Source organism: Trachurus japonicus, chromosome 18 (assembly GCF_045865225.1).
Source record: "Trachurus japonicus isolate A0001 chromosome 18, Traja_1.0".
Classification (NCBI taxonomy): Eukaryota; Metazoa; Chordata; class Actinopteri; order Carangiformes; family Carangidae; genus Trachurus; species Trachurus japonicus.
In genome coordinates, this window is record NC_140924.1 from 3,022,180 (window position 1) to 3,049,359 (window position 27,180).

The 27,180-nt window shown below is 44.8% G+C and overlaps 3 protein-coding genes across 3 annotated transcripts in view; 1 reads left to right on the plus strand and 2 right to left on the minus strand.

Annotated features, from left to right (window-relative positions):
- LOC146968324 (butyrophilin subfamily 1 member A1-like) overlaps nt 1-27,180 on the minus strand; it is a 55,332-nt gene that overhangs the window by 21,855 nt on the left and 6,297 nt on the right. The gene's annotated exons all lie outside the window — the stretch shown is intronic.
- On the plus strand, nt 615-26,642 carry LOC146968325 (sialoadhesin-like). Its single transcript, XM_085759125.1, has 6 exons — nt 615-645; nt 1,109-1,144; nt 4,862-5,131; nt 5,211-5,459; nt 26,070-26,228; nt 26,437-26,642. The coding sequence occupies exons 1-6, from the start codon at nt 615-617 to the stop codon at nt 26,529-26,531; spliced, it is 840 nt and encodes a 279-aa protein (XP_085615251.1). The 3' UTR covers nt 26,532-26,642.
- On the minus strand, nt 17,588-20,666 carry LOC146968326 (uncharacterized). The gene is made up of 4 exons (XM_085759101.1): nt 20,559-20,666; nt 19,936-20,259; nt 19,414-19,776; nt 17,588-17,825 (listed from the first exon to the last, which is right to left on the minus strand). Exons 1-4 carry the CDS (start codon nt 20,584-20,586, stop codon nt 17,650-17,652), a joined length of 891 nt encoding a protein of 296 aa, XP_085615227.1. The 5' UTR covers nt 20,587-20,666; the 3' UTR covers nt 17,588-17,649.

A 27,180-nucleotide genomic window follows, 5' to 3' on the forward strand; every position in this document is an offset into this window, starting at 1 on the left:
CAGCGCGTTTAGTGTTTATTACCCCCCCGCCCCCCCCCATTGTGATATGGCCACACAAGCGTCTGCCCAGGTTGCCATCTCTGTCAACATGGGAATCAAACCCACAACCTTAAGGTCAAGACAGAGCTGATCAGAGATGGCTGCGGAATGTGCACCTTTCTTATCATGTGTCTTACATAAAAAGCTTTTATGTAACTCAAATATTACATTTTTTCCCACACTTTTTCACCTATTTTGAAAGGTTTTGAAAACGTATTCCTTAATTTTCTGAATGATGAATAATTAATTCTGGCATTATGAAGTTATTCTTTATGTATTAATAAATTATCTTTCCAGCTGAGGGCCACCCACTCTTCATACATTGAGGACTGTAACCATGTTAACCCTCCAGAGCCTGACTGCAGCTGTAGCTGCATCCACTCTGTCTGCACAGGACACATTCAGGGAAATACTGTAGATTTCAGCATCACCGTTTCTCAGTCTACATGTGAGGCGTTCAGGGACATCTGTAAATAGCAGCGTCCCCAACACCTTCAAAAGCTAGATAGAGGAAGGAAGCGTAGACAGACTACTGTGACCACGCAGAGAGAGGAGCTCATTTAACCGGAGGAACAATGGACGACACATCTCTGCTGAGGCTGCTCTGTAAGTACACACTGACACACTTATCAATATTAGTTATTGATCAGAAAACTGACTAATATACACAGGCTGCTCTGTAAGTACACACTGACACACTTATCAATATCAGTTATTGATCAGAAAACTGACTAATATACACAGGGACAGATAGAAAGTATAAATGATCTTTTTAAAGCAGAAGAGACAGATAAAAGCCTCTTCCTGGTGTCTTCACTGTAACGTTTAACAACAGAAGAAAAGTTAGTGATCTTTACCTGAGGAGAATGAAGTGATGAGGACTCGTGCTGTCGGTTAGAGAGCAGACTGTGGAGCAGAGCTGATGAACCTCACCTCGTGTCTCTGCACGGCTTCAGACCCTCACTCACATCTGATCTGGAGTCAGAGGAACAGGAACTGGTGTTTATTCATGTTTGTATTAAAGTGTTGTGGAGGTCGACCTGTTAAAGCTGATGTCATGTCTCTGCAGGTCTGATGTCTCTGCTCTGCTGCACAACACACACAGGTCAGTGAACGCCTCTTTTCTCAGTCTGAATGTGATCAACAACAGGATGAGTTCAGGTTTAACTGATCATCAGCTGCATCAGTGTTTTGATCCTGTTGATCAATGGTCCTGAGGCGTCTTGTTGATGCTCCAACACCAAGATCAAAGGGGACATATTATGGAAATATCCCTTCTTGAAGGCTTTTTAGCATATATTTGGGTGTTTGACTTGTCTTCCAGTAGCCTCGTAAACCAGCCTCTCTCGGAAATGCATTTCATTTCATTTCATTTCTGAGGGAGGGTCTGGCCTCATTCCCCCCGTAAGCGTATGGCCTGAAACCCCCAGAAGGCCGAACCAATCAGCGTCGCCGCTGTGATTGACACAGCACGTTGGCCAATCAGGGACCGACTGCAAAGCCCCGTCACTACACTGTGCGACTCTTATAATATGGCGAAGCTATCTAGCAGTAGCAGCCTAAAAACAGCAACAAGGGAAGTTCTTACTGAAATACCATCCATTACAGCAATTAAACAAGAGCAAGAGTCGGCGCTTGTTGAGGAAAAGACGGTTTTTACTGTTCTTCCAACTGGATTCGGCAAAAGTTTGATATACCAACTTGCTGATTGGCTGAATGGGGTTGTCTGTCAACACTACTACTCCCGCCCCGCTCCTGCCCACCCCAAACGCTTACAGGGGGGATGAGGCCAGACTCTCCCTCAGAAATGAAATGAAATGCATTTCCGGGAGAGGCTGGTTTACGAGGCTAGTCTTCCAGCCCCCAAAATGAGAGAATTGACAAAAAAATCTGTAATTTTCAGGCTCCCTAGGTTGAAATTCATGTGGTTTTACAAGTTATTCCCTCGGTTGTCTGACAATGATGTAATTGGTTTTTCAATTTGCATAATACCATCCCTACCTGTATCAGTATTAGACTTTAGACTTTAGACCTTTATTGTCCCTCTAGGGAAATTATTTTTCACATGACCATTTCTTCACATTTCGTTTCACCAGACACATACAAACACACACAAATTACAACACATTGCCACACATTTTTACACTCTGGCCAGGTTATCTTTAGCCTCGTAAACCAGCCGCTCCCGGAAATGCAATTCATTTTATTTCTGAGGGAGAGTCTGGCCTCATCCCAGTTGTAAGCGTTTGGCCTGAAACCCTCAGAAGGCCGAGCCAATCAACGTCGCCGCTGTGATTGACACAGCACGTTGGCTAATCAGGGACCGACTGGTGCAAAGCCCCGTCACTACACCAACTTGCTGATTGGCTGAATGGGGTTGTCTGTCAACGCTACTACTCCCGCCCAGCTCCCGCCCACCCCAAACGCTTACAGGGGGATGATGGCAGACTCTTCCTCAGAAATGAAATGAAATGCATTTCCGGGAGAGGCTGGTTTACGAGGCTAGGTTATCTTGGCCTCTTGTTAAGGGTCGCTATGACGGCCGGTATTAGGCTTCTGCTGAAGCGAGCCCTTCTGCACCTCAGTGCCCTGTATCTTCGTCCTGAGGGGAGGGGGTGTTGAGAGGGTATGTGATGTCCCGTTCTATCGAGATAGAAATGCGTGTGATGGACCTGTTGTGTAAATCTGAATCTGTTTGGTGTGGGGAGCCCAATTATTTTGGAAGCTGTGGTGGTTATGCGTTTGAGTTTGGCTTTGTTTTTTGACAGATAACATGTTGTAGAAGCAGATGGAACAGTATGTGAGAATTGATTGGACCATGCTTTGATAGAACAACAGAAGGAGGTGGGGGGTGACATAGAGTGCTTTCAGTTTACGGATGGCTGACAGTCTCTGATGGCTTCTTTTCTGGATGTCACTGGTGTGCTGGTTGAAGGTGAGTTGATTGTCCAATGTTACCCCAAGATACTTAAAACTGTCTATTATTTCCACTGTTTCACTGTTGATGAGGATGGGGTGCTGAGGTGAGGGGGGGCTGATTGCCAGTTCTTTTGTTTTGGTGACATTGAGATGGAGGTAGTTGTCCTTACACCACTGAGTGAAATGTGCAATGGTGTTGTGGTAGTCCTGAACAGAGTTATTAGTTGGGTTTCCATCCACCTTTTCTTATGCGCATTTTGTGAAAATGCGCATAAATACTTGAATGGAAACGCCAGAAATTCGAATAAAGGCAGTAAATGCGCATAAAAGTTTATACGCTTGGAAGGGGTGGATTTGTCAGCGTATCGAATAAAGGAAACGCGAGTTTTTGTGATGGAAACAGATTATGTGAATTGAGGCAGAGTTTGTGGGTGAAGCTGCTGGACTTCACCCAGCGACGCCCCGGTGTCCCAGCTCTCCTCTCTGCACCGCAACACAAACGCGCTCCGTAACCCGTAATCTTTTGTTTATGACGGTTAAGACTACACAAACACACGCCGTAACATCGTTATGTAACTTATTGATTTTTCACCGGTTTCGTATGTAAACAGATGCACATGGAGGAGAGGAGCATAACCAAAACAGCGGAAAAGCGAGCAGACTGTCACAGTTCCCTACTGTCTTTCTGTGTAAATATCTCATGTTACAACATGAAAACCTGCACCTTATATTCAAGTGCGGCCTATATATGTATTTTCTTTTAAAATGTAGCTGGTGCAGCTTATACAGGTGCGTCTATAGTCCGGAAAGTACGTAAATTGTCCATGATGTTGAGTGTCAGCTGAGTGTCAACTGTTGGATACATTCACGCTCTCTTATGACGTAATCTCACGGTGCACTCCTCCTAATCGCAAAACACTAATGAATGGAAACGGGCATAAATTTGCTTTGCTTTTGCGCATTTTCACAAAATCCGCTTTTAAATTCGATACGACTTGGATGGAAACCCAGCTATTGTCAGTAAGCAGAGCAAGGATGGCGTATTTAAGATATGTGGTGATGGGTGATGGGCTGGTGCAGTCATTGGTGTAGAGGGTGTAGAGGAATGGACTTAATACACAACCTTGTGGTGTGCCGGTGTTGATGGTGATGGCTGTGGATGTGGTTGTGCCTACCCGTACTGCTTGCAGCCTGTCACTTAGGAAGTTATGGATGAGGTGGATCAGTCGGGTGGGGATGTTGAGCTGGTGAAACTTTTGGATCATCAGATGCTTTTGGATGGTATTGAAAGCTGAGCTGAAGTCCATGAAGAGAATCCTGATGAAGTGATGTGGGGAGTCCAGATGCTGAAGGATGAGGTGTAAAATTCAGATTCCAACCTGCTCTTGAATTTCAGTTTTGCCTTGAAAACCTCATTTTTTATTTTTCTGTTTGCCAGTTTTAGGCTTTCCCAGTCCTTGAGCCTGAAGGCTGTGTGTTTTTTCTTCAGGCTATGTCTTATTTGTTTAGTTATCCAGGGTTTGGAGTTGGGATATTTTTTGATTGTTTTAATAGGGATGCAGGTGTTTATACAAAAGTTGATGTAGTCAGTGATGACATAGACTCTCTAATTCAGACTTCCATCGAAAATAAGGGTGGGGCGGGGTTAGCAGTGGTTCATTTGCATTTAAAGGGACAGACACTGAAAGCAGCCGTTCTGAACACATGTCTTTCAGACACGTGGGAACTGTTTTAATTTGTGGAAAATGGGCAGAATATGTCTCCATTAAAGCTCAGAGCTCAGCGCTGTCTATCCTCTCTCCATCTGTTGCAGGAATAAAACTAATGAGCTGAATTCTTTATTAATGTTTAACAACTGGAGACATATGATCTATATGTTCTAATACAAATCATCTGTTCTCAGCTCGTCTGACTGTGAGTCCCAGCAGCTCTCAGCTGTTTCATGGAGACTCTGTGTCTCTGAGCTGTGAGGAGGACGACAGCTCTGCAGGATGGAAGGTGATGAGGAACACAACCAAAGGACAACAGAGAGCTGACTGTGGAGATAAATGGGGAAGATCAACTGGTTCCTCCTGTGAGATCAGCTACGTCGTCCCACCAGACAGTGGAGTTTACTGGTGTGAGCTGAGAGAGGGAGCAACAAGCAGCAGCAGCATCAACATCACTGTGACTGGTAAGATCAGACTGTGGAGTCAGTGTTGATGAAGCTGTGTGGAAATGGATCAACTGCTGTACTTTGTCTCTGTGTTGAGGTGGACCAGTGATCCTGCAGAGTCCTGTCCTCCCTGTGATGGAGGGACATGATGTCACTCTGAGCTGTCAATCAAAGGAGACCCCTCCCTCCAACCCCCCAGCTGCTTTCTATAAAGATGGCTCCCTCATCAGGACTGAGCCTACACGTCACATGACCATCCACCATGTTACCAAGTCTGATGAAGGCCTCTACAGCTGTGACATCACAGGCCATGGAGGTTCTCCATCCAGCTGGATCACTGTCACAGGTCAGGAGGTCAAAGGTCAAATGTTTGATTCAGAGAGCTGAGGAAAAACAAAAACAGTAATCAGCTCCATGTTATACCTTTGTCATTTAACAGTTTTTTTTCCCCCAGAGAGACCCCCCACCACACCTGGACCTACACCCTCCACCTCTCCTGCTCCACCTCCTCTCTCTGTGCTAGTGTCTGTTGTATCAGTCAGTGTTCTGCTTCTACTGGTTCTACTGGTTCTGCTGCTCCTGCTGGTGAGACACTATGTCCAGAGGAAACCTACAGGTGAGAGACAGATTTAATTTTTCAGTTTCCTGATTTAAAATTTGCTTATTTTTTATCAAAGACGGCCCCGACCATTGCTATAATTGTTATTATCATTATTATTATTGTTATTATTGTTATTATTATCATTGTTGTTGTCATCATCTTCTGTCAAGGTTGATGGAATTGTTTCCACATTTATTCTACACAAATAATCACAACATTTTATCTATGATTCCACCCACTTAAAATTAAACTGTTACTCATCAGTTTTATTTTGTAAATTATGTTGTTGTTCGTTTTGGTTCTTTCCAGCTGATGATAAAGAAGTTGGAGGAAATGACATCACATACAGTGACATTAAAATATCACGTAACCAACAGCAGCCAAACAGACGGAGCAGAGGTAATATTTTTATTTGTTTGTTTGTTTGTTGTTGTCAGGGTGATGGTTGGATGTCGACATCAGTTGTTTGTAGTTGGGTTCAGTGACTTGACACTGAGACAGTGACGGTCCTCACATTTTGTAGTTTGTGTGTTTATAGGGACGTTGTTGAACAGTGTGTGGGGACCACGGGGCATTCAGGGACATTTTACACAATAAGGTCATTTGTATAAGTATATATAATGCAATGTTTCATGTAAAAAGGACCTCATTTCCCAGAGTTCATCACTGCCTCAGCTCAGATATAAAGGACAGATCAGCCTGTCTCTGTGGGGGTGGGGGTGTGATGTGCCTGGTGCTGTCTTTGGTTAACTGAGTGTTGGCAGGAGACAGAGCTGCTGCTGGTCTCTGATCTGTCTCTGTGTCCTGTGGTTAAACAGCTCTGTGGTCCAGCTTCCTGTTTTTATGAACATACATGAGAATCTGCACTCACTTCACTCTGAGCCTATTATTAGAGACAATCTAGGTCATAACGTACAACACACACACACACACACACACACTTAAACATATAGGAAATGTTTAATGTGATCAAACCTATATTTGGCATCAATAACATTTTCATTATTATTGCATTGAAGGGGCAGTTCAACATTTAGTCAGATCCCCCTCCCACCAATAGTCATAGCAGTAGGTTCATCACCTTTAATTATCGGTGCATGTTGTTTTGAGATCGGCGGGGCAGAGACATGAGCTGCTCAGTGAACACAATGGAGGTGAACGGTACAGGTCCCCTGTCCCTCATCAAACTCATCAATTACACAATTCAGCAACTCCACAACGCTCTGGTGGACAAGTTGTGAGCTGCACATTCACCACGCTATGAGATAATAATGTAACATTAGAGACAGAGTTGTTTTAGAGGCAAATGTAGCCGGAACTACATTCCAGACATGTGGAACTGTAGTGAAAAAGCAACTGGACTTCTTTTCTTGCTTGAAGACGTTTCCCCCCTCATCCAAGACTCGGGACAGGACTCAGCTGTACATCTGCATCTGAAGGATTTAGGTCACTCTTTTGAGGACTCCAATGTCCTTGTTTTGGACAGGGAGGACAGATGGTTTGAGAGAGGGGTGAAGGAAGCCATCTATGTCCACTTAGAGAAACCTTCTCTAAACAGAGGTGGGGGCCTAAGACACAATCTATCTGCCACCTACAATACTGTCCAGTTTCGGGGGTGTGGCCATGTGACTCGAGTCTCGGGGGTGTGGTCTTGTGACTTTGGTTTCACTAGAAACCAATCATAGGACCACCCACTCTGGGTTTAAATACCTGGGTTTCTGGCATTAGTCTCAGAACTGAAGAAGCCTCTTGGATGAGGGGTGAAACGTCTTCAAGCAAGAAAAGAAGTCCAGTTGCTTTTTCACTACAACTCCACAAGAATAAGATGACCTGGATGACTGAGAACCTTCACGGACATTCCAGACATGGCTGCTGGGCGGAGGGATTTCAGAAGAGAAAGTAGATCAGAGTATTTGCTTCATGTGTTGTACATTATACATGATTATTTGTAGGACTGATGGAGTCTGTGGTGTGTATACCTGTGCAGCAATACTCCCTCCTTCCAGTCCTAAAGGTGGACAAGACCCGGTTTTGACTGGTTCAGTCTGTTTTAGCTGAGTCCTGCCAGCAGACATGAGTTACACAAACAGAGAACTCACAACACCACAGTTACACCATATGCTGATGACATCGTTTTGTTTGCATTAGATCTGGAAACTTGTCATGACTCTCAAATCCCATGATCCCTCTGGACTGTGATTAAGGTGGAGGGGGCTGAGCATTTGGTGGTGACTTAGGATTGGACCAAAGTTTCCTGCAGTGTCCTCATGTGAAGTGTTGTGTCTCTTCCAGACAGCGATCCAGCTGCCGTCTACTCTGCAGTGAGGACTCAGGACGTCACCTATGGACCAATAATCATCAAAGACAAGAGATCAAAGACGAGAGGTACAGCTGCTCTTCTTCTTCTTCTTCTTCTTCTTCTTCTTCTTCCTCTTCACCATCATGGTCCAACACCAGAACCAGTTCAACTCCTCCCAGTTTGGTTTGACACCATTAAGACCAGTTTATTCTGACAACTGTGTGTTCACTCAGTCAGTGAGCAGTGCATGTGCATAACCATGTGTGACAGTTGAGGGTCCTGTCACTGTGCCTCCAATTGATCATGCGCCCTGGCTACCTGGGCAAGGGGATGTCCCTTTGGCCAAGTGGTTAGTGCGCATGACTCTTACCTGGGAGTCTGGGGTTCGAAGCCCGCCTGGGCCCTCTTGACCTTGCCACATTCTGGCGTTGTTGGCAGGATCCATGTAGCACTAGGGGGGGGTCCATGGATTCCTAATGTGTGGCAGCCTGCATGGAGCACGAGGACGTGCTTGTGAAAAGAGGGGGAGAGATGTGACAGTTGACAGGTCCTGTCACTATGCCTCCAATTGATCATGCCACTTGGTCAAGAAATGTCCCTTTGGCCAAGTGGTTAGCACGCATGACTATTACTCCTCCCAGTTATATGTTGGTACCGCCCATGTAGCGGCAGCCTCGTTTGAAGCACCGCTCAGACCGAGCCCTGATGATGGGCTGCGGGGAGCTCTGATGTCAACAGAGGGACAGTAAGTCGACCTGTAACTAAAAGCAGGACCAGTGGGTAACAGGTCACAGTAGAAACTAGATCTCTAAATAGCAGTGTTGTTGTCAAAATGACCACGATCATAAACTCTGAGAAAGGGATCTCATTAGGAACTCCCCCAATGTCTATTCTGCTTTGATATCACCCACTGAAGGTGATGAGTGTTGTCCATTGATCTATCATTGATTGATTGATTGATTGATTGATTGATTGATTGATTTATAAAATGTGTAGCAGGATACCAAAGAGTGGACGGAGCAGTCAGCTGCTTCTCTAGCGGTTTTTTTAATTTTAACTCTGTATGTAAAACCACAGCAGCAGCTTCTTCCTGTTGATTCCACTGAGCTGTGGTCTGAAATTATCATCAACAACTTTTTTTTCTGCTCTGTCCAATGACGCTCATGCACACGGTGTGACAGTGTGTTTCAGGTTGTTGTTCACAGCAGAGGTGTTAAGACACAAGGGTGAAAACAAACTAAGTTATTTATAGAGTCTAGTGTAGAGCATCACATGTCCCATCCTCCTCAGAGTCCTAAGTCCAGAAGTAAATAAAGGCCCCCACACACCGCCCCAACGTGAGCTGACGGCCGACGGCCTTTGTCCGACGACTACGTCGCCTCTCGTCGGCCACAGTCGGGAGAAAGGAAGCAGTGAAACACACCGCCTTGATTACTGCCGACTACACAGCAGCCTGTACGTTCTGCGCTTGCATGAGATGCGATAAGTCTTCGTAACGGCGGGCGGCACTAGTCTCGTGCCAGTAATCCCGAACATGAAAACAGGAAATGCCGTAACCATAGAAGAAACCACAGAGATTAAAAACAACGTGCACACAACATTAGCTTGTTATTAGTTTTGAGAAGACGTTTTGGATGTTTTGGAAAACAAAGTTTGGCAGCAAAATCGCTCTGACTGAGCTGATGGCGTTGTCTGCTCTCGGCTCGTTATTGCCCGAAGACAATGCAGGAGGGAAAAAGTAAGGAGAGACCGCACCGTTTGTTAACTGTGGTCCCTTCCGCCCCTCCCACACACCGCACTGATTCGCTGGGGCACCGCCAATCAGAATCGCCATAGCTAGCACACAGCCAATCAGCCAAACAGCCACAAAGAGTACCTGATGAGTCTACTCTCCTGACGTCCGATGCTCCCCGACTGTGCATGTCGAATTGGGCCCGACGAGACCCGACAGCTTCCGCGCGTTCCCAATGCAGATGAACACACCAAACAGACGCCTACCCGACGCCGTCCAACTCTCCCCGACGCCTGACTGTCGGGCAGGTGTGTTCCTGGCTTTAAGGACCAATGTTGGTATCAGCTGTGGTTCCTGCTCTGATCTGAAGTCTGTTCTGTTTTCCAGAGAGGGAACCAGCTGCACTTTACTCAACAGTGAGGACGGACGATGCCACTTATGGACAAATAGTCATCAGAGCAAACAGGACCAGAGGTAGAGCTGCTCTTCATGTTTCAGGTTAGATTAAGTACTGGACTGTGTGATATGTTAAGACTCTGATCTTCAGTCTTCAGACCGGTGGGGTCTGTCCAGTCTTTAGGTTGTAGGTTTCATCTGGTCTTCATGTTCCCATCAGGCCTGGGAACTCCTCAGGATCATAGAATAGTTCTTACAGTTGGATGACCTGTTCTTAGAGAATGAAGGTCCTCCAGGGACGGTCCAGTTAGTCTGGTCATCAGATACTGGTCTCACTACCAGGTCATACCAGGTCATCCAGAGAATGAAAGAGGTTAAGTCAGGTAGAGCAGTGATTTCGCCAGGTGTGCCGTGGAAAATTACCAAATTTAACTTAATTGATCCAAACTAGCGATGCACATTTTGAATTTTTTTTTTCAGACCGATAACCGACGCTCATAGGCGATTATAACCGTTAACGAGTGAGATTCAGCACTCCATCGAGTGTCTTTGACTAGGCTCGTGCCAACCGGCCAGTCTCATTTTGTTTGTTTTTTATTTTTATAAAACACACGCGCGCTGCTCCCGCTGTGCTGCAGCTCATCCACGCCAGAACAGCGGAGCGCTCCTCTGCTCGTCTGTGCAGCTGCAGGTGAGTGACGGGGGAGCTGGCTGGAGAGCGCCTCCTTTTTATTTAAGGGGCACCGTCCTTATTCGTATTCACTCGGTTTTCCACACACACGTCATTTTAAACATGTGTGTGTGTCTCGTGTGCAGACGCAACGGTCAAATATGTATAGATGGACAAGCAACAACTTAATTAATCATTTAATTTTGAAAATTGACCGGATTCTCTCGCCTTTTCTGTGCCCGACTTCCTGTCTGGTACGATCTGGTCTACCCAGCTTGACAGACGGCGCTCTCGGCGCTCGCGGCTCGCGTGAAAAATAGAACTGAACCGATCTGAAGCGCGAGATGTGTGACCAGGCAGAGTGAAGCACGCGTTGCAGGTTGCACTCAGAGTTTGTTCTGACTTTCTATCACAGGGAGTGCATAGCATAAGTTTACGTCCTCTCATGTTTGCTGTGAAATATGGCTGAAGGCACGAGTGGAAGTGTGCACATGTTGACAAGCTCCCATGAGTTGATTGACAGCTAAAAAAAAAAAGAAAAAAAAAAGAAGAAGAATCGGAGGCAAATCAGAATCCAAGTTCTTGTTATCAGTTAACAGTTTGTGTCCAAACAAATATCATTTAGCTCCTAAAATAATTTGGCTTTGTTGAGCATCTGTGTCTGCAATAGTGACTGTCTGGCAGAGTTGGCTAATAAAATAGGACTTTTTTTATGTCAATGAGTGTAGTGGGAGAAGCCTGCACAATGACCTGGCCTTAGCAATGACCATTACTGATTCAGAATAAACTAACTACACTGTAAGAGACAACATTTGTATTATATTTACTGTATTAGGCTGCACTGTGTCATTTTCTAAGATTTTTGGTTAGTGGTGTGCCGCGGGATTTTTTTAATGAACAAAATGTGCCGTGGCTCAAAAAAGGTTGAAAAACACTGAGGTAGAGGACAGGTAGAGGACAAGTAGGACTCATATTGACTGAACTGTGTGTCTGTGTTCAGAGTGTCCACCGGAGCCAGATGTCGTCTACTCTTCACTGAGGACAGACTTCACACCTTCACACCTGTCCCACCACTGACGTCCTGCTGCCACCCCTCCCCCACAGTTCATCCTGTTGTTGTCATCATAGTTTATATATTGTTAGAGAAACATATGAACATAACAATGTGGATAAGTTGGTCATTTCTACATGTGGTGATGTTCACCATTTGTCCAGTGGCTGATGAACTTATGGTCTTTCCTGTTTTCTGTATTTTATTATTAACTGTTTGTTCCTGCAGCACTGGTCTGGTTTCTCAGTGGCATCAATAAACTCTGGTATCTTCACTTGTTTTCTCACGTGTGGTTCTTTGGGTTTGACAGAATTCATCTGATGGAAAATGTGACTGGTTCCGTGTTGGTTGTGGTGAACCGCTCCACACCTCCTCAGAGCAGAAACTACAGAGCTACCAAAACCACCAGCACAGACTAGAAACAGCCTGAACACCAGTGGTGAGAAACTCTCACAGTCTGAGTCAGTGATGAGGGAACTGGAGTGGCCACTGTCTTTAAATAGCTGCCATTTTGTTTTGTTCATCTGTGTGTCTTGTACGTGTTGGTTTCATAAGGCTGCTGCCATGGACAGGTCTCGCTCAGAAAGGAGATTTATGATCTTACTGGGACTTCCTGGTTAAATAAAGGTCAATAAAATAATAATGTGGCAATACGAGGGTAACTTCTACTATGTTATATACTAAATTTGTCGCCAACAACGCCACCTTGGGTTAGGGCCCAAGGACCCGTACTAAAGGTCAACTATCACCTATCAAAGGACACTCAGGTTCGTTCACTCAGGGAGGGTAGGAGACGGAGTTCAATGATCACATACAAAAGTTTATTTAAAATTGATGACAAGGTTTGCAAAAATGAAATTAATAAACAGGAGGCCCAAGAGAGGGGGGTTTACAGGCTGAGGCTTACCGGCCGGAGGAGGGGTCAAAAGGGGGAAGGTGAAGTCCAAAAGAAAAGGAAAGCACCCCACTCACACAGCAAAAACGTGATGTACACACAAAATAAATCTTGGGGGGGGGGGACAAAATTAACAAAATTAAGAGGGCTCTGTTAAACAAATCAATGATAGTACAAGTAATTCCAAATGAAAACTAAATGAAGAAATTACACCATTAATCACATTAACACATAACCAAAACAATATAACCAACCCTTGTCTACCTCCACATTCACACACACATACGCAGTCCAGGTGAGTGGCTGAAAGTCCAGGTAGAGCCCATAGCAGCGCACACGAGCGGCAGCCAAACACACACATACACCAACCGGCACCACGCGCAGTAGCAGCGGGAGCAGGGTCAGTAACAGGAAGGAAGTCGGTCAGTCGGCCGACAGGACCCCGAACCAAGCCGAAGCAGCAAGGAGGGCAGAAACATAGTAGCAGCAGACTGGCAGCGAAGCAGTGGTAGCATGTAGCCGTGGCTAAAAATCCATACAACCGGCCGGCTACGCGCCGGTCGGCGGCAGTTAACGACCCATGTCGCCTCGAACCGCGGCGGAGATGCCGGATCTGTGCTCTGCTGCGAGCAGCAATGCAACGACCTGTCAGTGGGCGGGCCGAAGAAGCAGGAAGCGAGAGGTCAGGAAGAGGGACACGGCCTACTTTTATACTCTAGGCTTGAGCAACGATTGGCTACAAGCTAAAACGAGTGTCAGTGTAGCAGAACCCTGTGTTCAATATAACAGTGGTGCCTCATACCACTACAATAATAAATAAAAACTATTAATAATGTGACATGCATGACTCTTACCCGGGAGTCTGGGGTTCGAAGCTCGCCCGGGCTGTCTTCAACTTGCCACATTCTGGCGTTGTCGGCAGGATCCATGTAGCACTAGACTCTGTAGACCCTGGTTCACTGGTCAGTCAGACTGTAGCTCAGTGAACTCTCATGTGTGAATCAGAGTAAACTACAGAACGTAATTCTGGAACTAGATTAGGTTGAATCAGGACCTAGATCTGGTTCTAGGTTGGGACCAGGTTCTGGGTGTGGTTCTGGTTCAGGCTCTGGAACTGGATCTGGAACTGAAACCTAATGTGATTCTGGTTCTGGTTCACATCTAATACTGGAGCCAAATCTGGTTCTGGATTCGGCCTTAGTTCTCATTCTAGTCCTGATCTGTGTCAAGCTCTGGATTTCGTCCAAGTTATCAATCAAGCTTTTTTGCTGGATCTATTTCTGAATCTGGTTTTTTGTATGGATTTTGAATCTGGATCAAGATTGCAAAGTGTTGAATTCAGTCCTAGTTGGCTGTATAGTTCTCATTCGGTCCGGGGCTGGATCAAGTCCTAGTTCTGAATCTGGATCTTGATTTGAACTTGACTTGACTAATACTAGACTGGACCTGATGAGCTAAACTAAATTGATCCACAGTCACTCTGCCACCTGCTGGACAGTGGAGGACATGACAGTGGAAACTGATTAACTATGAGTTGTTGAGTGTGTGTGTGTGTGTGTGTGTGTGTGAGGGAGAGAGAGAGGGAGAGACCCTACAGTAAAATACCCCCCATCCTTGAGAGCAGACAGGAAAGACAGTAAAGAAGCAGGTGAGTGAGGGAGAGAGAGATTTTTCTTTTCTTTCTTTTTTTTTATCCCTGTGGTATCAAAAATGGTATATTTTCCTGAATGTGTGTGTGTGTGTGTGTGTTTATTATCATCTTTGTTATCAGGCATCATCAGTTGGATCCAGATCAACAACAAGACCTTTGACCTCCGTTTCCTCCAGCAGGGATGAGGCCTCAGACGGTGCAGGTGTGTGAACTATCCAGCAGGTGGAGCTGTTCCTCCAACAACTCCTCACTTTGTCTTCAGGTAACAAACAATAAAGACTTTGTACCATCTGTAAAGGAGAGAGTCCAGAGAGAAGCTCAGACATACAGAGTTCAAGGAGGCGTCTCCTTCACTTTTCACTTGTTGATGATTAAAGTGTGAACGTGATAAAAACTCTGGACCAACAGAGGACGAGCTGCTGGGACTCTGTGACTCTACATCATGTTTAACAAGAGTTGGCAAAGTGAATTGACAAATAGACAGTTTGTATTCACACAGAAGCTTTAATTTAACTAGTCCAAGACCGAGATTACGCATGTAGGCGATGGCCCTGACCCAACACCCTTCCTGTTTGATTGAACCCTTGTCCACGTTGTACCTAATTTCAAATGCATCAGTTCCTTGGTATCCAACACCGGCGGCCTCATGTACAAAGACTTGCGTGGATTTCCTACTGAAACATGGCATACGCTAAAGTCCAGAAACTGTCGTATACACACACAAAAAATCAGATGTATCAAAGTGTGCGTAGGCATGGATCCAAGCACTTTTCTTTTGTAGCTACATTCCAATCAACTTGGGATTGAGCCACATGTAGAATGCCCCCATTTAAATCATCAAATCAAATCAATGTAAATAGGGCCTGCACCAAGGAGTCCCTTCTCTCCACAAACAGATAACACTGTTGGAAGAGGAATTTGGGACACTTCCTGTTTGGAGGACACAAGACACGGTGGTAACACTTGGTACTTTCCACTGCATGATGACATGTGATATACCCACATTCACCAGGTTGTGTTGACTTGTTGTCTGTCAACACAACAGATGCTGGTCATACTTAATGTGTGAGAACTGTAGTTTCACTTCAATCAGGCCTGACATCTGAAGTGTGACGTCTCTAGTGCACATGACCTCACACTGTGACCATGTGACCTCTGTCTCCAACAAATCTGAGGACATTGTGAGTTATCAGTTGTGTGTGAGCAGCTGTCATGTGTTAGTGACTCACTGATGTTTCCACAGCTCTGAGTTGGAAAACTACAGAATCAATCAATCACAATGTGGTTGTCTGTGTTCCCAGGTTAGAACAGGTGGACAAGACAGTCCGACTGGTTCATCTGCTTGTTGTTTCAGATACGTTCAGCTGCTGTCACTGACTGATGATTATACAACAAGTAGTTCCGACCAAGCAATCTGATTGGTCAATAAGACATTTAGAACGTGCTCAAATCAGCATTACAGCACGGCTGACTCATCACTGAAAATATTACTTCGCCATGTCATGTTACACATCTCCATGGCAACTTTTGAAAAACGTCATTTATTACTCATGAAAATAAATCACAAACTACACTGACCTCCTGTAGGTTGTTCCTGACAGCTGCCAAAGTCACATTTATAGAACAATTATTTTTTGTTAATATATTGTAAACTTCCCCGTTACAGCCGAGAGGATTGTCTCCCTCCCATGTGTGTAACGTTACAAAGTCGGAGAGACACGGGTTGTGATCGCGGTGAATATGTTTTTTAAAATATGGCCTGGAGCTGAATATTTCATTGGATAAAACGGAGGTGATGACCTGTATGTTTCTCTCTCTCCCTCTCTCTTGCTTGCGCCTTTTGGGCTTTTAAATAATCTGGAGTAATCGTTTGTCTTTCTCTATCAGCTGTGTCGGCGACACGGCGCTATAACTTCATTTACATGCAGAGTTTGCGGTTGTAGAAGCTACATCTGTGAAAGGAAAAAAACGGCATCTTTGTTATAACTTGGGCGAGTTTGTGCGGTGTTGATTTAGTTGGGGAAAGTCCGAGACGAGACCGCGTTAAAACATGAACGTCAGCTCAGAGTTCACTCATCTGGGACTAGAAAATCATTTCTGTTGCTAGGTCGTTACTAAGGTTCGGACTATTTGCTGTAGAGGTGAACTAGGTTCCATTACACATAGGAGTCTACTGACGTGACTGATTGTGTTTCAGTTATTAGTCACACCCCATTTATTTCCATGGAAACGGGAAGCACACTCGCAAAAAACTTTAAATTTTGAGAGCAAAACGTCCATCAACATGAATATTGATTTAATTATACGCTCTATTTTGTTGGTAATTGTTGTATAATCGCAATATTACCCTCGAGGGTGTGCTTAAACGTAATTTGAGCACTTCGGTGATGCGGTCAGGACCGAGGCGATGACGTTAAAGCACACCCTCTCGGGTAATATTGCTTAAGTGAACACTTCACTCCTTTAAGGGCAAGAACATTGTCTGCTCTGACATACACTGGTGGACAACGATGATCATCTTAGATATAATGTATAATAACAGCTGATTTGACTGATCAGTGGATCCAGGGTCTCTTTCTGTGCAGCAGCAATATGAAACAACTGAAGCACCTGTTTGGATTTAATTTGTCTCCTGTAGATCCAAGACAATACTGTTGATGAACAGTGTGACTGTTGTTGTGTAACCAGGAGCTGAAATGATTAATAATAAAGACGTCAAATAAAAGTGATCATGTTTAATATGAACCATTTTTATTAGAAGAGGAAAAACGTCATCAGTTTTATAAAGTGCTAGAAGGAGGAAACTTCCTATTTGTATGTCACAGCTTCATAATAGAGACATAATAATCAACTGATCAGATACACAGTGTGTGTGTGTGTGTGTGTGTGTGTGTGTAGGTGTGTGTGTGTGTGTGTGTGTGTGTGTGTGTGTGTGTGTGTGTGTGTGAGTGTAGGCTCAATTAACAGCTCATATGCTCAATGGCAAGGCTGACTGTTTCTGCTCATATGCTGAGCTAAGATAAGCTAACCTGTAACTTCTTACCACCTAGTCTGGATATGTTTCACATCAATCAATCGATCGACCGACCGACCGACCGATCAATCAATCAATCAATCAATCAAAATCATCATAATATAATATCAAAATTATTTCATATTTGATTTGTACAGCAGTTCTGATTGTCTTAAATCACATGATTGATTTTGTCTTTGATCTTGCCTCATTGATTGACAGCCCCTCTTATTGATTAAAGGGACCACACCCCCAGACTCCCAGAGCGGCTACAGCCAGACCAGTGACCGCGACACCAACTGCAGCCAGTCCATAACGTCCACGTCCAGGCTGCTCTCCTTCAACATCTGGGACTTTATCGTCCTCATCCTCACTCAGCTCCTCTACGGCTCCGCCCTCATCACCTGCGGAGACAAGTAGTGTGAAGTGTCAGGACTCTACTGGACTCTAATGAGTCTAGACTTTACTGAATCTACTGACCCTACCTGAGTCTGGACTCTACTGACCCTACCTGAGTCTGGACTCTATGAATCTACCTGAGTCTGGACTCTACTGACCCTACCTGAGTCTGGACTCTATGAATCTACTTGAGTCTGGACTCTACTGACCCTACCTGAGTCTGGACTCTATGAATCTACTTGAGTCTGGACTCTACTGACCCTACCTGAGTCTGGACTCTATGAATCTACCTGAGTCTGGACTCTACTGACCCTACCTGAGTCTGGACTCTATGAATCTACTTGAGTCTGGACTCTACTGACCCTACCTGAGTCTGGACTCTACTGACCCTACCTGAGTCTGGACTCTATGAATCTACCTGAGTCTGGACTCTACTGACCCTACCTGAGTCTGGACTCTATGAATCTACCTGAATCTGGACTCTACTGACCCTACCTGAGTCTGGACTCTATGAATCTACCTGAGTCTGGACTCTACTGACCCTACCTGAGTCTGGACTCTATGAATCTACCTGAGTCTGGACTCTACTGACCCTACCTGAGTCTGGACTCTACTGACCCTACCTGAGTCTGGACTCTATGAATCTACCTGAGTCTGGACTCTACTGACCCTACCTGAGTCTGGACTCTATGAATCTACCTGAGTCTGGACTCTACTGACCCTACCTGAGTCTGGACTCTATGAATCTACTTGAGTCTGGACTCTACTGACCCTACCTGAGTCTGGACTCTATGAATCTACCTGAGTCTGGACTCTACTGACCCTACCTGAGTCTGGACTCTATGAATCTACTTGAGTCTGGACTCTACTGACCCTACCTGAGTCTGGACTCTACTGACCCTACCTGAGTCTGGACTCTACTGACCCTACCTGAGTCTGGACTCTATGAATCTACCTGAGTCTGGACTCTACTGACCCTACCTGAGTCTGGACTCTATGAATCTACCTGAATCTGGACTCTACTGACCCTACCTGAGTCTGGACTCTATGAATCTACTTGAGTCTGGACTCTACTGACCCTACCTGAGTCTGGACTCTATGAATCTACTTGAGTCTGGACTCTACTGACCCTACCTGAGTCTGGACTCTATGAATCTACCTGAGTCTGGACTCTACTGACCCTACCTGAGTCTGGACTCTATGAATCTACTTGAGTCTGGACTCTACTGACCCTACCTGAGTCTGGACTCTATGAATCTACCTGAGTCTGGACTCTACTGACCCTACCTGAGTCTGGACTCTATGAATCTACCTGAATCTGGACTCTACTGACCCTACCTGAGTCTGGACTCTATGAATCTACTTGAGTCTGGACTCTACTGACCCTACCTGAGTCTGGACTCTACTGACCCTACCTGAGTCTGGACTCTATGAATCTACTTGAGTCTGGACTCTACTGACCCTACCTGAGTCTGGACTCTACTGACCCTACCTAAGTCTGGACTCTATGAATCTACTTGAGTCTGGACTCTACTGAACCTACCTAAGTCTGGACTCTATGAATCTACCTGAGTCTAGACTCTATTGACTCACCTGGATCCACCACCTGGAGCTTGATGACACTGATGGGTTCAGTGTCAATCAGAGATCTTTTCGAGACCTTTGATGTTTCGTCCTCCTTCAGGCGACACTCGTATCTTCCTGTGTCCTTACTGGTCACGTTCTTCAGGATCAGAGTCACGTCACCGTCCTTCATCTCTCGGTCCCTCAGCTCCGCCCGGTTCTGAAAGTCCTGGTGCTGGTTGGTTGGATCTGGGACTCCGTCTCTCACCAGGTAGACGTACTCCTCTGGACCCAGATCGTCTCTGGTCCACTCCAGAACTGCAACTGTGGCTGTTCTGGGAGCTCGGCAGAACAGGACAGCATCATGTCCTGATATAACGCTGATGTTCTGCACTGTAACACACACACACCGACTAGTTGACTGGATGTGAAATGAGTATTTTGGAATTGTAAGTCTTTGTTGTTGCTTATATTGATTGAGGGAGTGGATTGTGTTGCGTTCACAGTCCTGTTACTGTAGTACAGGTGGACAGGTGTGTCTGACGCACTCACCTGACTCCACGTTCAGGTGGATGATGCTGGCTGGGTCTCCTTGGAGGACTCCCCTCCGCCTGCGCCTCGCTTCATCTTCTTTGAAGCGACACTCGTACGTCCCAGCATCACTTGGTTCCGTGTCCCTCAGAACCAGACCTGTGTCATCAACGCTGACCCGGTTTTCATACCGCGGACTCTGGTTACCCCGATCCAGGTGCCCGTCCCGGTACAGGGCAACGTACTCTGGCTGGTTTGGTCTCCTCCACTCCAGGACACTGGAGGAAATGGATGTCCAACATGGCAGGACAGTGTTTTGTCCAACATATCCAGTGACGTTTTGAACTGAACATTAAAGAAGTCAGTAAGACATCACATATACAGTATGTTCATATGACATAAAGCACTAGAAACCAGACGGAGCAATCACTTCTGTTAATATGAATATCCATTCATGTTTATGTGGGTCTACATCTGTTGATGCTGTAAACAAGTGTCAATATGTTGATATTATAAACAGTGGTAGCAGTAATGTCAATACATGTCAGCATTAATGTGGACATCAAAGAGAATAATATATTAAATATACATTTAAACTAGAACATATTTCTAGGCACAAACAACAGAACCACATGGAAACTCACCGTTGGTTGACAGCGGGTAATTGGACATGGCTGAGGAAGGTTTGGTTCAGTCCAGAGCGGCACTGAGCTGAAGACGATCTGCCGCCAACTGGCAGCTCACACCCAGTGTATAGCTGAGGGGTGTGTCCCCAGGGAATGTGTTTGTGTGTGTGTGTTAGGCCTACATGTAGCCGAGAGGACAAAGCAACAAAGCAAGTGTATCTGCCCAGATCATGACAGAGATCCTTCATGTGATTGGCGAGGCAAAGATTACTGTAACACTGAGGGTTTCACAAGAAACAGGAAGCAGTGTCAGTCAGGACACAGGGAACAACCACAGCAAGAAGATGTCTCCTTCCAGCGGCCATGTCTCTGGGCTTTACTGAGCACATTCAGTTTCTGAAACTATAGTAAATCACATAATTCAACATTAATCTTCATAACATCATCATAGAAACAGAAAAAATATACACAACTCTCATGTGCAAGTAGGTACAGTAATGAAGTGAATGGCCAAATGGCACCACCTGCTGGTCAAACAGAGCTCTGCAGGTGTCCGTCCCCCAACACCGAAACTGCAGCAGTGGTTATCAACCTGCATTCCTGGAACAATACTGGCATAACAACATTTATCATCTGCCAGAGAGGACAACAAAACAACACAAGATAAGAAGACTGAAACTTTGCAGCACACTTCAAAAGGTTAATGACTAAACCACAGACAACCTATAGGAACTGTCTGTTCCTGGTAAACTACAGCCAAAGACAAGGCCGTCTGCCCTCTGCTGCAGGCTGTGGCTAACGCTAGAGCTGCCTCAGGGTGATGACATCACTTCCTGCTACACAAAGGAGGGAGGGACTCATGGGTAGACATACAGAATAAGAGGAACAAAAGAAGAAGAATGAAATAATCAATAATTAAAAGCCCTTTCATGTAAAACACACATTATTTAAAGGGATAGTTCAACATGTTGTCAAATTGGCCCATTGCCATAATCCCTATAGTCATAGCAGTAGGTTTGTTACCTTTACGTAATTGTCGGTGCAAGCTATTTTTATAACGGCGGAGCAGAGCCGCGAGCTGCTCAGAGCTACGCTACGGAGGCTCATTATGGGATTTCTTGGTTTCCCTCATCAAACTCATCAAATACACAATCCAACAACTCCACAACGCTCTGGTGGACAAGTCGTGAGCTGCACATTCACCACGCTATGAGATAATAACGGAACGTTACACGTCCACCAGAGCGTTGTGGAGTTGTTGGATTGTGTATTTGATGAGTTTGATGAGGGAAACCAAGAAATCCCATAATGAGCCTCCGTAGCGTATCTGAGCAGCTCACGGCTCTGCTCCGCCGTTCTAAAAACAGCTTGCACCGACAATTAAAGGTAACGAACCTACTGCTATGACTATAGGGATTATGGCAATGGGCCAATTTGACAACATGTTGAACTATGCATTTAACAGATCACACCTGACCTTTGACCCTGCTCTGTGATCAGATGTGATGTCATAGTTTCTTCTACAGTAGGAAAACAACAGGAGCACATGTTACTGTGTTCATGTGAATCAAACACTCGTGTTTGACTATTGATTGACTTCTGTCTGAAGACTTAAGACACTGATCATAGGTGACAGGAAGTAAGTGGGTGATGTTCACATGTCTGCCAGTTCCTTTGTGTCTTAACCACTGACTTGTGGTGATGAAGAGACACAGTGAACACAAACACACACACTGAACCGTCAGTGTTGGCTTGATTCACATGAACCTGACGGACGCGACCTCGATCTCTCTGTTCACTTTTCACTCTGTGATCGTGTTGATTGACGAACATCATCTGAGTTGTGCACGGATCAGTTTTTGCTGTGACTTTAAAGGCCTAACGCAAAGAGTGTCAGTCAGAGAGCTGAGCTGATTGTAGCAGGAACAGGATGGAGAGACTGTATCTACTGCTCCTCTGTAAGTCCATCTAATGTAATTACATTCATAGTCGATGTTTCCTCAGTTTGTAGATGACTCAGGAACTGACCTCGGGTTGTGATCACAGACACAAACTCGGTTAGACATGTAGTGTATTTTCCACCTGAACTTTTTGCTCTAATATCTTATATCATCACCATGTATTATGTTCTTCTTTGTATGTGTGCCCTTTTTTGGAACTGAAGGAAAATATGAGTTGGTGCTTTACTTCATGGACATGTTTTGCTTAGAAGTAAACGAATCGAAGGCAGATGTTATAAGAGGGATAGGCGCACATTTACATAAAGATGTTCCATAAGGTGTTTAGTAACAGTGATAGATGAGACATGTTTCCTGTGAGAGTCTTAACTAAGTTGATTAGCCTCATCTGGAAGATGAATGTAAAGTCGTAAAATTACATAGGCTAGATCCTGCCTCATGTTCATGAACATACAACAAGAGCTGTGTATGTTAAATAGATACAGACAGAAATAGAATTGATTAGATCTACAGGAAACATGGAATGCTCATGTTAATGTGCCTAATATAATAAGCCATATCTTTATGTTGGGAGAAGGTGGAGTTTTGGGTTTAGGAAGCATATAAAGCTATGGTTTTGAGCCATAGGGAGAGAGATCTCATATTGGCACCAGAGATGCTCCAGGATTCTGCATTTTTTGTACACTGTTCTTCTTGTTAATAAACCCCTTTTTGAACACAAGTGAAGACGTGTCGGTGGTGATCCCTTCTCTTCATCAACACATCAATATACCACAGAAAGCTCTCTGTTTTCTTTAAAATTAACTTTTCACATTTTGAGGAGTTTGTTGAGTCTTGTTTCTTTACGTGTGGACGATGTGATCAGTAACAGAAACAATAGGACACACTGGATCAGAACCATTAGAGCTCCTGTGGTTTGGACATTGAAGCAATCAGGTGTTTGTCTTTAAACACTGCTGTCGTCTCTGTTCTCTGTTTTTTGCTGCTGCAAAAACCTCAAACTGACCTGATTGTCCCATCTGTGCAGCTCTGACCTCTTTACTCTGCTGCACCACAAACCAAGGTGAGTGAACTCCCAACTCCTCTCACACACTGGTTACAATTACCGACAGGGCCATTAACTGCACTGACTCAGGGTCAATGCAGTGCAAGGTTTCAGTTCTTTATGTGCAAAACTCTCCCACATGAAAAGACAGCATATCTCAGGAAGACCTCCACTAGATTCCACATTTTTGCTGTTTTTTAACCTTTATTTTGGAAGAAGTTTGATGTAGTGTTCAGTCAGTTTGTCTTAAACACAAACATCATTTTAAGAGCAAGTAAAGCTTAAAATGTTTGAGTTGAAATGAACAAAAAAATGGAGCAAACATTTAAACAGTAAATATATATTTTAGAGCTTGATGACTTAATACGTTTACCTACACGATAGTCAATAGTTTTTCAAGAAAAATGCATCATATTAACTGTATTTTACTCACATGATCATTGAGTTTTAACTCATTTTAAATGCATCACATTTTTCAACATTGATCCCAACAACAAAAGCATTGATACCCCTCTGCCCCACAGCTCGTCTGACTGTGAGTCCCAGCAGCTCTCAGCTGTTTCAAGGAGGCTCAGTGTCTCTGAGCTGTGAGGAGGACGACAGCTCTGCTGGATGGAAGGTGATGAGGAACTCAACCAGACAGCAGAGAGCTGAGTGCGGAGTCAAGTGGGGAAGAAGAACAGCTGGTTCTTCCTGTAGAATCAGTCACGTCGTCCCGTGGGACAGTGGAGTTTACTGGTGTGAGCTGAGAGGGGGAGCAACAACCAGCAGCAGCATCAACATCACTGTGACTGGTAAGATCAGAGGAACATGAATCATCAAGTCTGGTCAGGATGTGATCAGCCTGGTCCCTGTATCTGGGCTCAGCCTTTAACGGACCCACACAAACCTGAGGCCTCCACACAGACCCAGACCAGCTACAGGAACCAGGCTGATGTGCACATCCACCACAGCTATACTGGCCCTTCCCCACTAGCACTACTTGACTTGTTTTTAGTTAGGGATGCCTAGTATTTGGGCAAACGTGAACTGAACGTACTGTATTTCCGTTTGATCAACGTTATTGTGAACGCGTTCATTCTGGCGTTTGTGAACTGCGCTTTCTCACAGTATGACTTCGTTCAGGAGTGTGCCAGATTTCCATAGAGCCTTCCATGCAAAAACCCAGCAAAACACACTGTAAACAGGCCTTAATATGTAGCAGAAAAAACAGCCAATCTGGCAACACAGTGGCGCGTGGAAGAGGCGGAGTGATACAGTGCATCACGCTCAAGTTGGTTAGCAGCAAGTCTCACAAGTCTGCACTAGCTCGATACTACTAATACTAGGTCTAGCTAGTGCGGACTAGTGAGACTTGTTGCATACAAACTGATGGAGCCCCTTGGATAAGAGGCCAAACATCTTCCCAGACAAATACAGTTCCAGTTGCCTACGATTCAATTTGCCCAGAAAAGAACAATGGCCTGGATGAATGAGAATATCCATAGACAACTCTGAACTAGTTCATCTAGAAAGTTTCCCAACAACTTTCCCAACACTGGTGGTACCCATACCTGCCATCATTGGGCTGTGAAAAAGAGGGAGGTTTTCTGTGGTGACGGTTTGAATGGCCAGCTCCCAACATCCCAACCTTCCACCACAAATTAATACAATAAAAACAAGGATGTAGGCCGAAGCAAAATCACTTTTAATGAGCCTTCCATATAGCTATAATGAATTGTGCTACAGAAAATGTGTTTTAAGTACAGTGCTGGTGCTGTTTGAGTTGGGTTGCCAGGTACCATGGTACACGAAACACCCAACTGACTCATATCACTAAAAAATCAGGAGAGTAGCGGAAGAAATTACCAATTGCGAGCATGAAAGGAAAAAGGGTTAAAAATAGAGAATCGTATTGACAGGTATGCTGGTACCTGGTCCTTTTTTTGATAACGACTTAGCCGAGGTTCCAAGCGAGCCAAGGCAATACTAAACTGCTGGCCATTGATTGACCAGAGCGTCATCCCTGGAAGAGTCATGAGTGTGACATTCAACACAAGAATCAAACAAGAAAAAACACAATGGCAACAGCGTCCACTGATCTGAACTGAGACTGTTGTTGTTCTGTCATGAGAGTTAAATGATGCTGTGTGGAAAACCAACACTGTGGTCCAGGAACAAGGTGCAGACAAGTGAGTTTGGAGCTGATGACGTAAATGACCTAAACCGTCGAGTTGAGTGGAGCTGTGATTGTGTAGTGGAACGGGGTCTTACCACTACAGCAGTCAGCGAGTGGGTTTCTATGAAGCAGAGCAGAGCTTCAGACAAATACACTGAGTTTAAGTCAGGTAGCATGAACTCAACGAGACCCCGCTGAGACGTTAAAGGCTTGTGCCCACTGAAAGAAAAGAGAGCTTTTAATTTGAAATGGTTACAGGAAGTACTCAACAACAGGTCAGGAGCTTTACCTGGATTCCGTCACTTATTATCCACATATTTATACCTGAACAGGTAAGAGTCCCTCTACAGACAGACCTGCAAACAAAGCCACGCCCCCTGATACAACCACACCGCCTCCCTCCTCTCCTCCCCCTGCCTCCTCCTCCCTCCATGTTGTCCTCACTGTGCTCCGTCACCTGGTGGTCATCTGTCCGTACGTCGTCTCCACTGTCATCATGGTGTCTCTGTATCGACAGAGAGCCACAGGTATCAATCAATCAATCAATCAATCAATCAATCAATCAATCAATCAATCAATCAATCAATCAATCATAACATATTATAGTATTTTATTCCTCAGTCACTGTTTCTATTATTTACAGTTCTGTATTGTTGATAGTTATTGATTATAGACTAATTATCAGCCTCTTTCTGTTTATAAACTGAATCTAAATCTTATCAACTCCTCTGACAGGAAGTCACCCAACAGCTCCACCCACCCGTGCTGAGCAGCCATTGGCTGAGGACTATGATGACGTCATGGCGGTCACCACTGAGCACCACTTCTGACCAGAACCAACATCTTCATCATCTTCATCATCCTCAGCTGGAACCAGACTCCAGTCAAACTGCTGAACCAAAGTGAACGTGTTTCTGAATGAAGTGAGAGATGAAGCTGTGGATGTTCACAGAGTCTGATCAGTTCACCATCACTGATCAGTTCAAGTCCAGTTTAAACCAGTTTCAGCCTCAGTTTGTCCTGGAGCCTCTCAGCTGATGTGAGGTGTTACTACTAGAGCGCTGTAAAAGAGAGTAAGGACAGCATTGGTCCAATGGCAGCGCCTCCTGGTGGAGGAATATGGGTTTTGCAAAAGAACTGGCATCTCTGCATTGTTGGTGAATGAGCAGTGTGGTGTTTTCAATAATTTAAGGACATTTATAGATCACCCACGTTGATAGCATCATTGAGGATCCTTTACAGATAAATATTAACACATAGGAGAGTAAAAAAACAAACAAAAAAAACAGTTGTCTGCATTAATGTTTCAATCTACATTTTGTAATAAACAAATTATAAGTATAATTTGTTATAACTAAGACACCTAAAAACAAAAACACGGCCGTTTTCATCAATTTACAAGCAAGTGGGCAACACATTGGAGTGAATGGGTTTTCTGGGCACTTTTGCAATACCCATATCCTGCCACTAGGGGCGCAA

Coding starts and splice junctions, on each gene's coding strand:
- LOC146968325 (XM_085759125.1), top strand. CDS start 615: ATGGACGACACATCTCTGCTGAGGCTGCTCT. Junction 1,145..4,861: donor CTGCTGCACAACACACACAG/GTCAGTGAACGC, acceptor ATCTGTTCTCAG/CTCGTCTGACTGTGAGTCCC. Junction 5,460..26,069: donor CAGCTGGATCACTGTCACAG/GTCAGGAGGTCA, acceptor CTGCAAACAAAG/CCACGCCCCCTGATACAACC.
- LOC146968326 (XM_085759101.1), bottom strand. CDS start 20,586: ATGTCCAATTACCCGCTGTCAACCAACG. Junction 19,777..19,935: donor CCACCTGAACGTGGAGTCAG/GTGAGTGCGTCA, acceptor TGTGTGTTACAG/TGCAGAACATCAGCGTTATA. Junction 17,826..19,413: donor GCTCCAGGTGGTGGATCCAG/GTGAGTCAATAG, acceptor TTGTCTCCGCAG/GTGATGAGGGCGGAGCCGTA.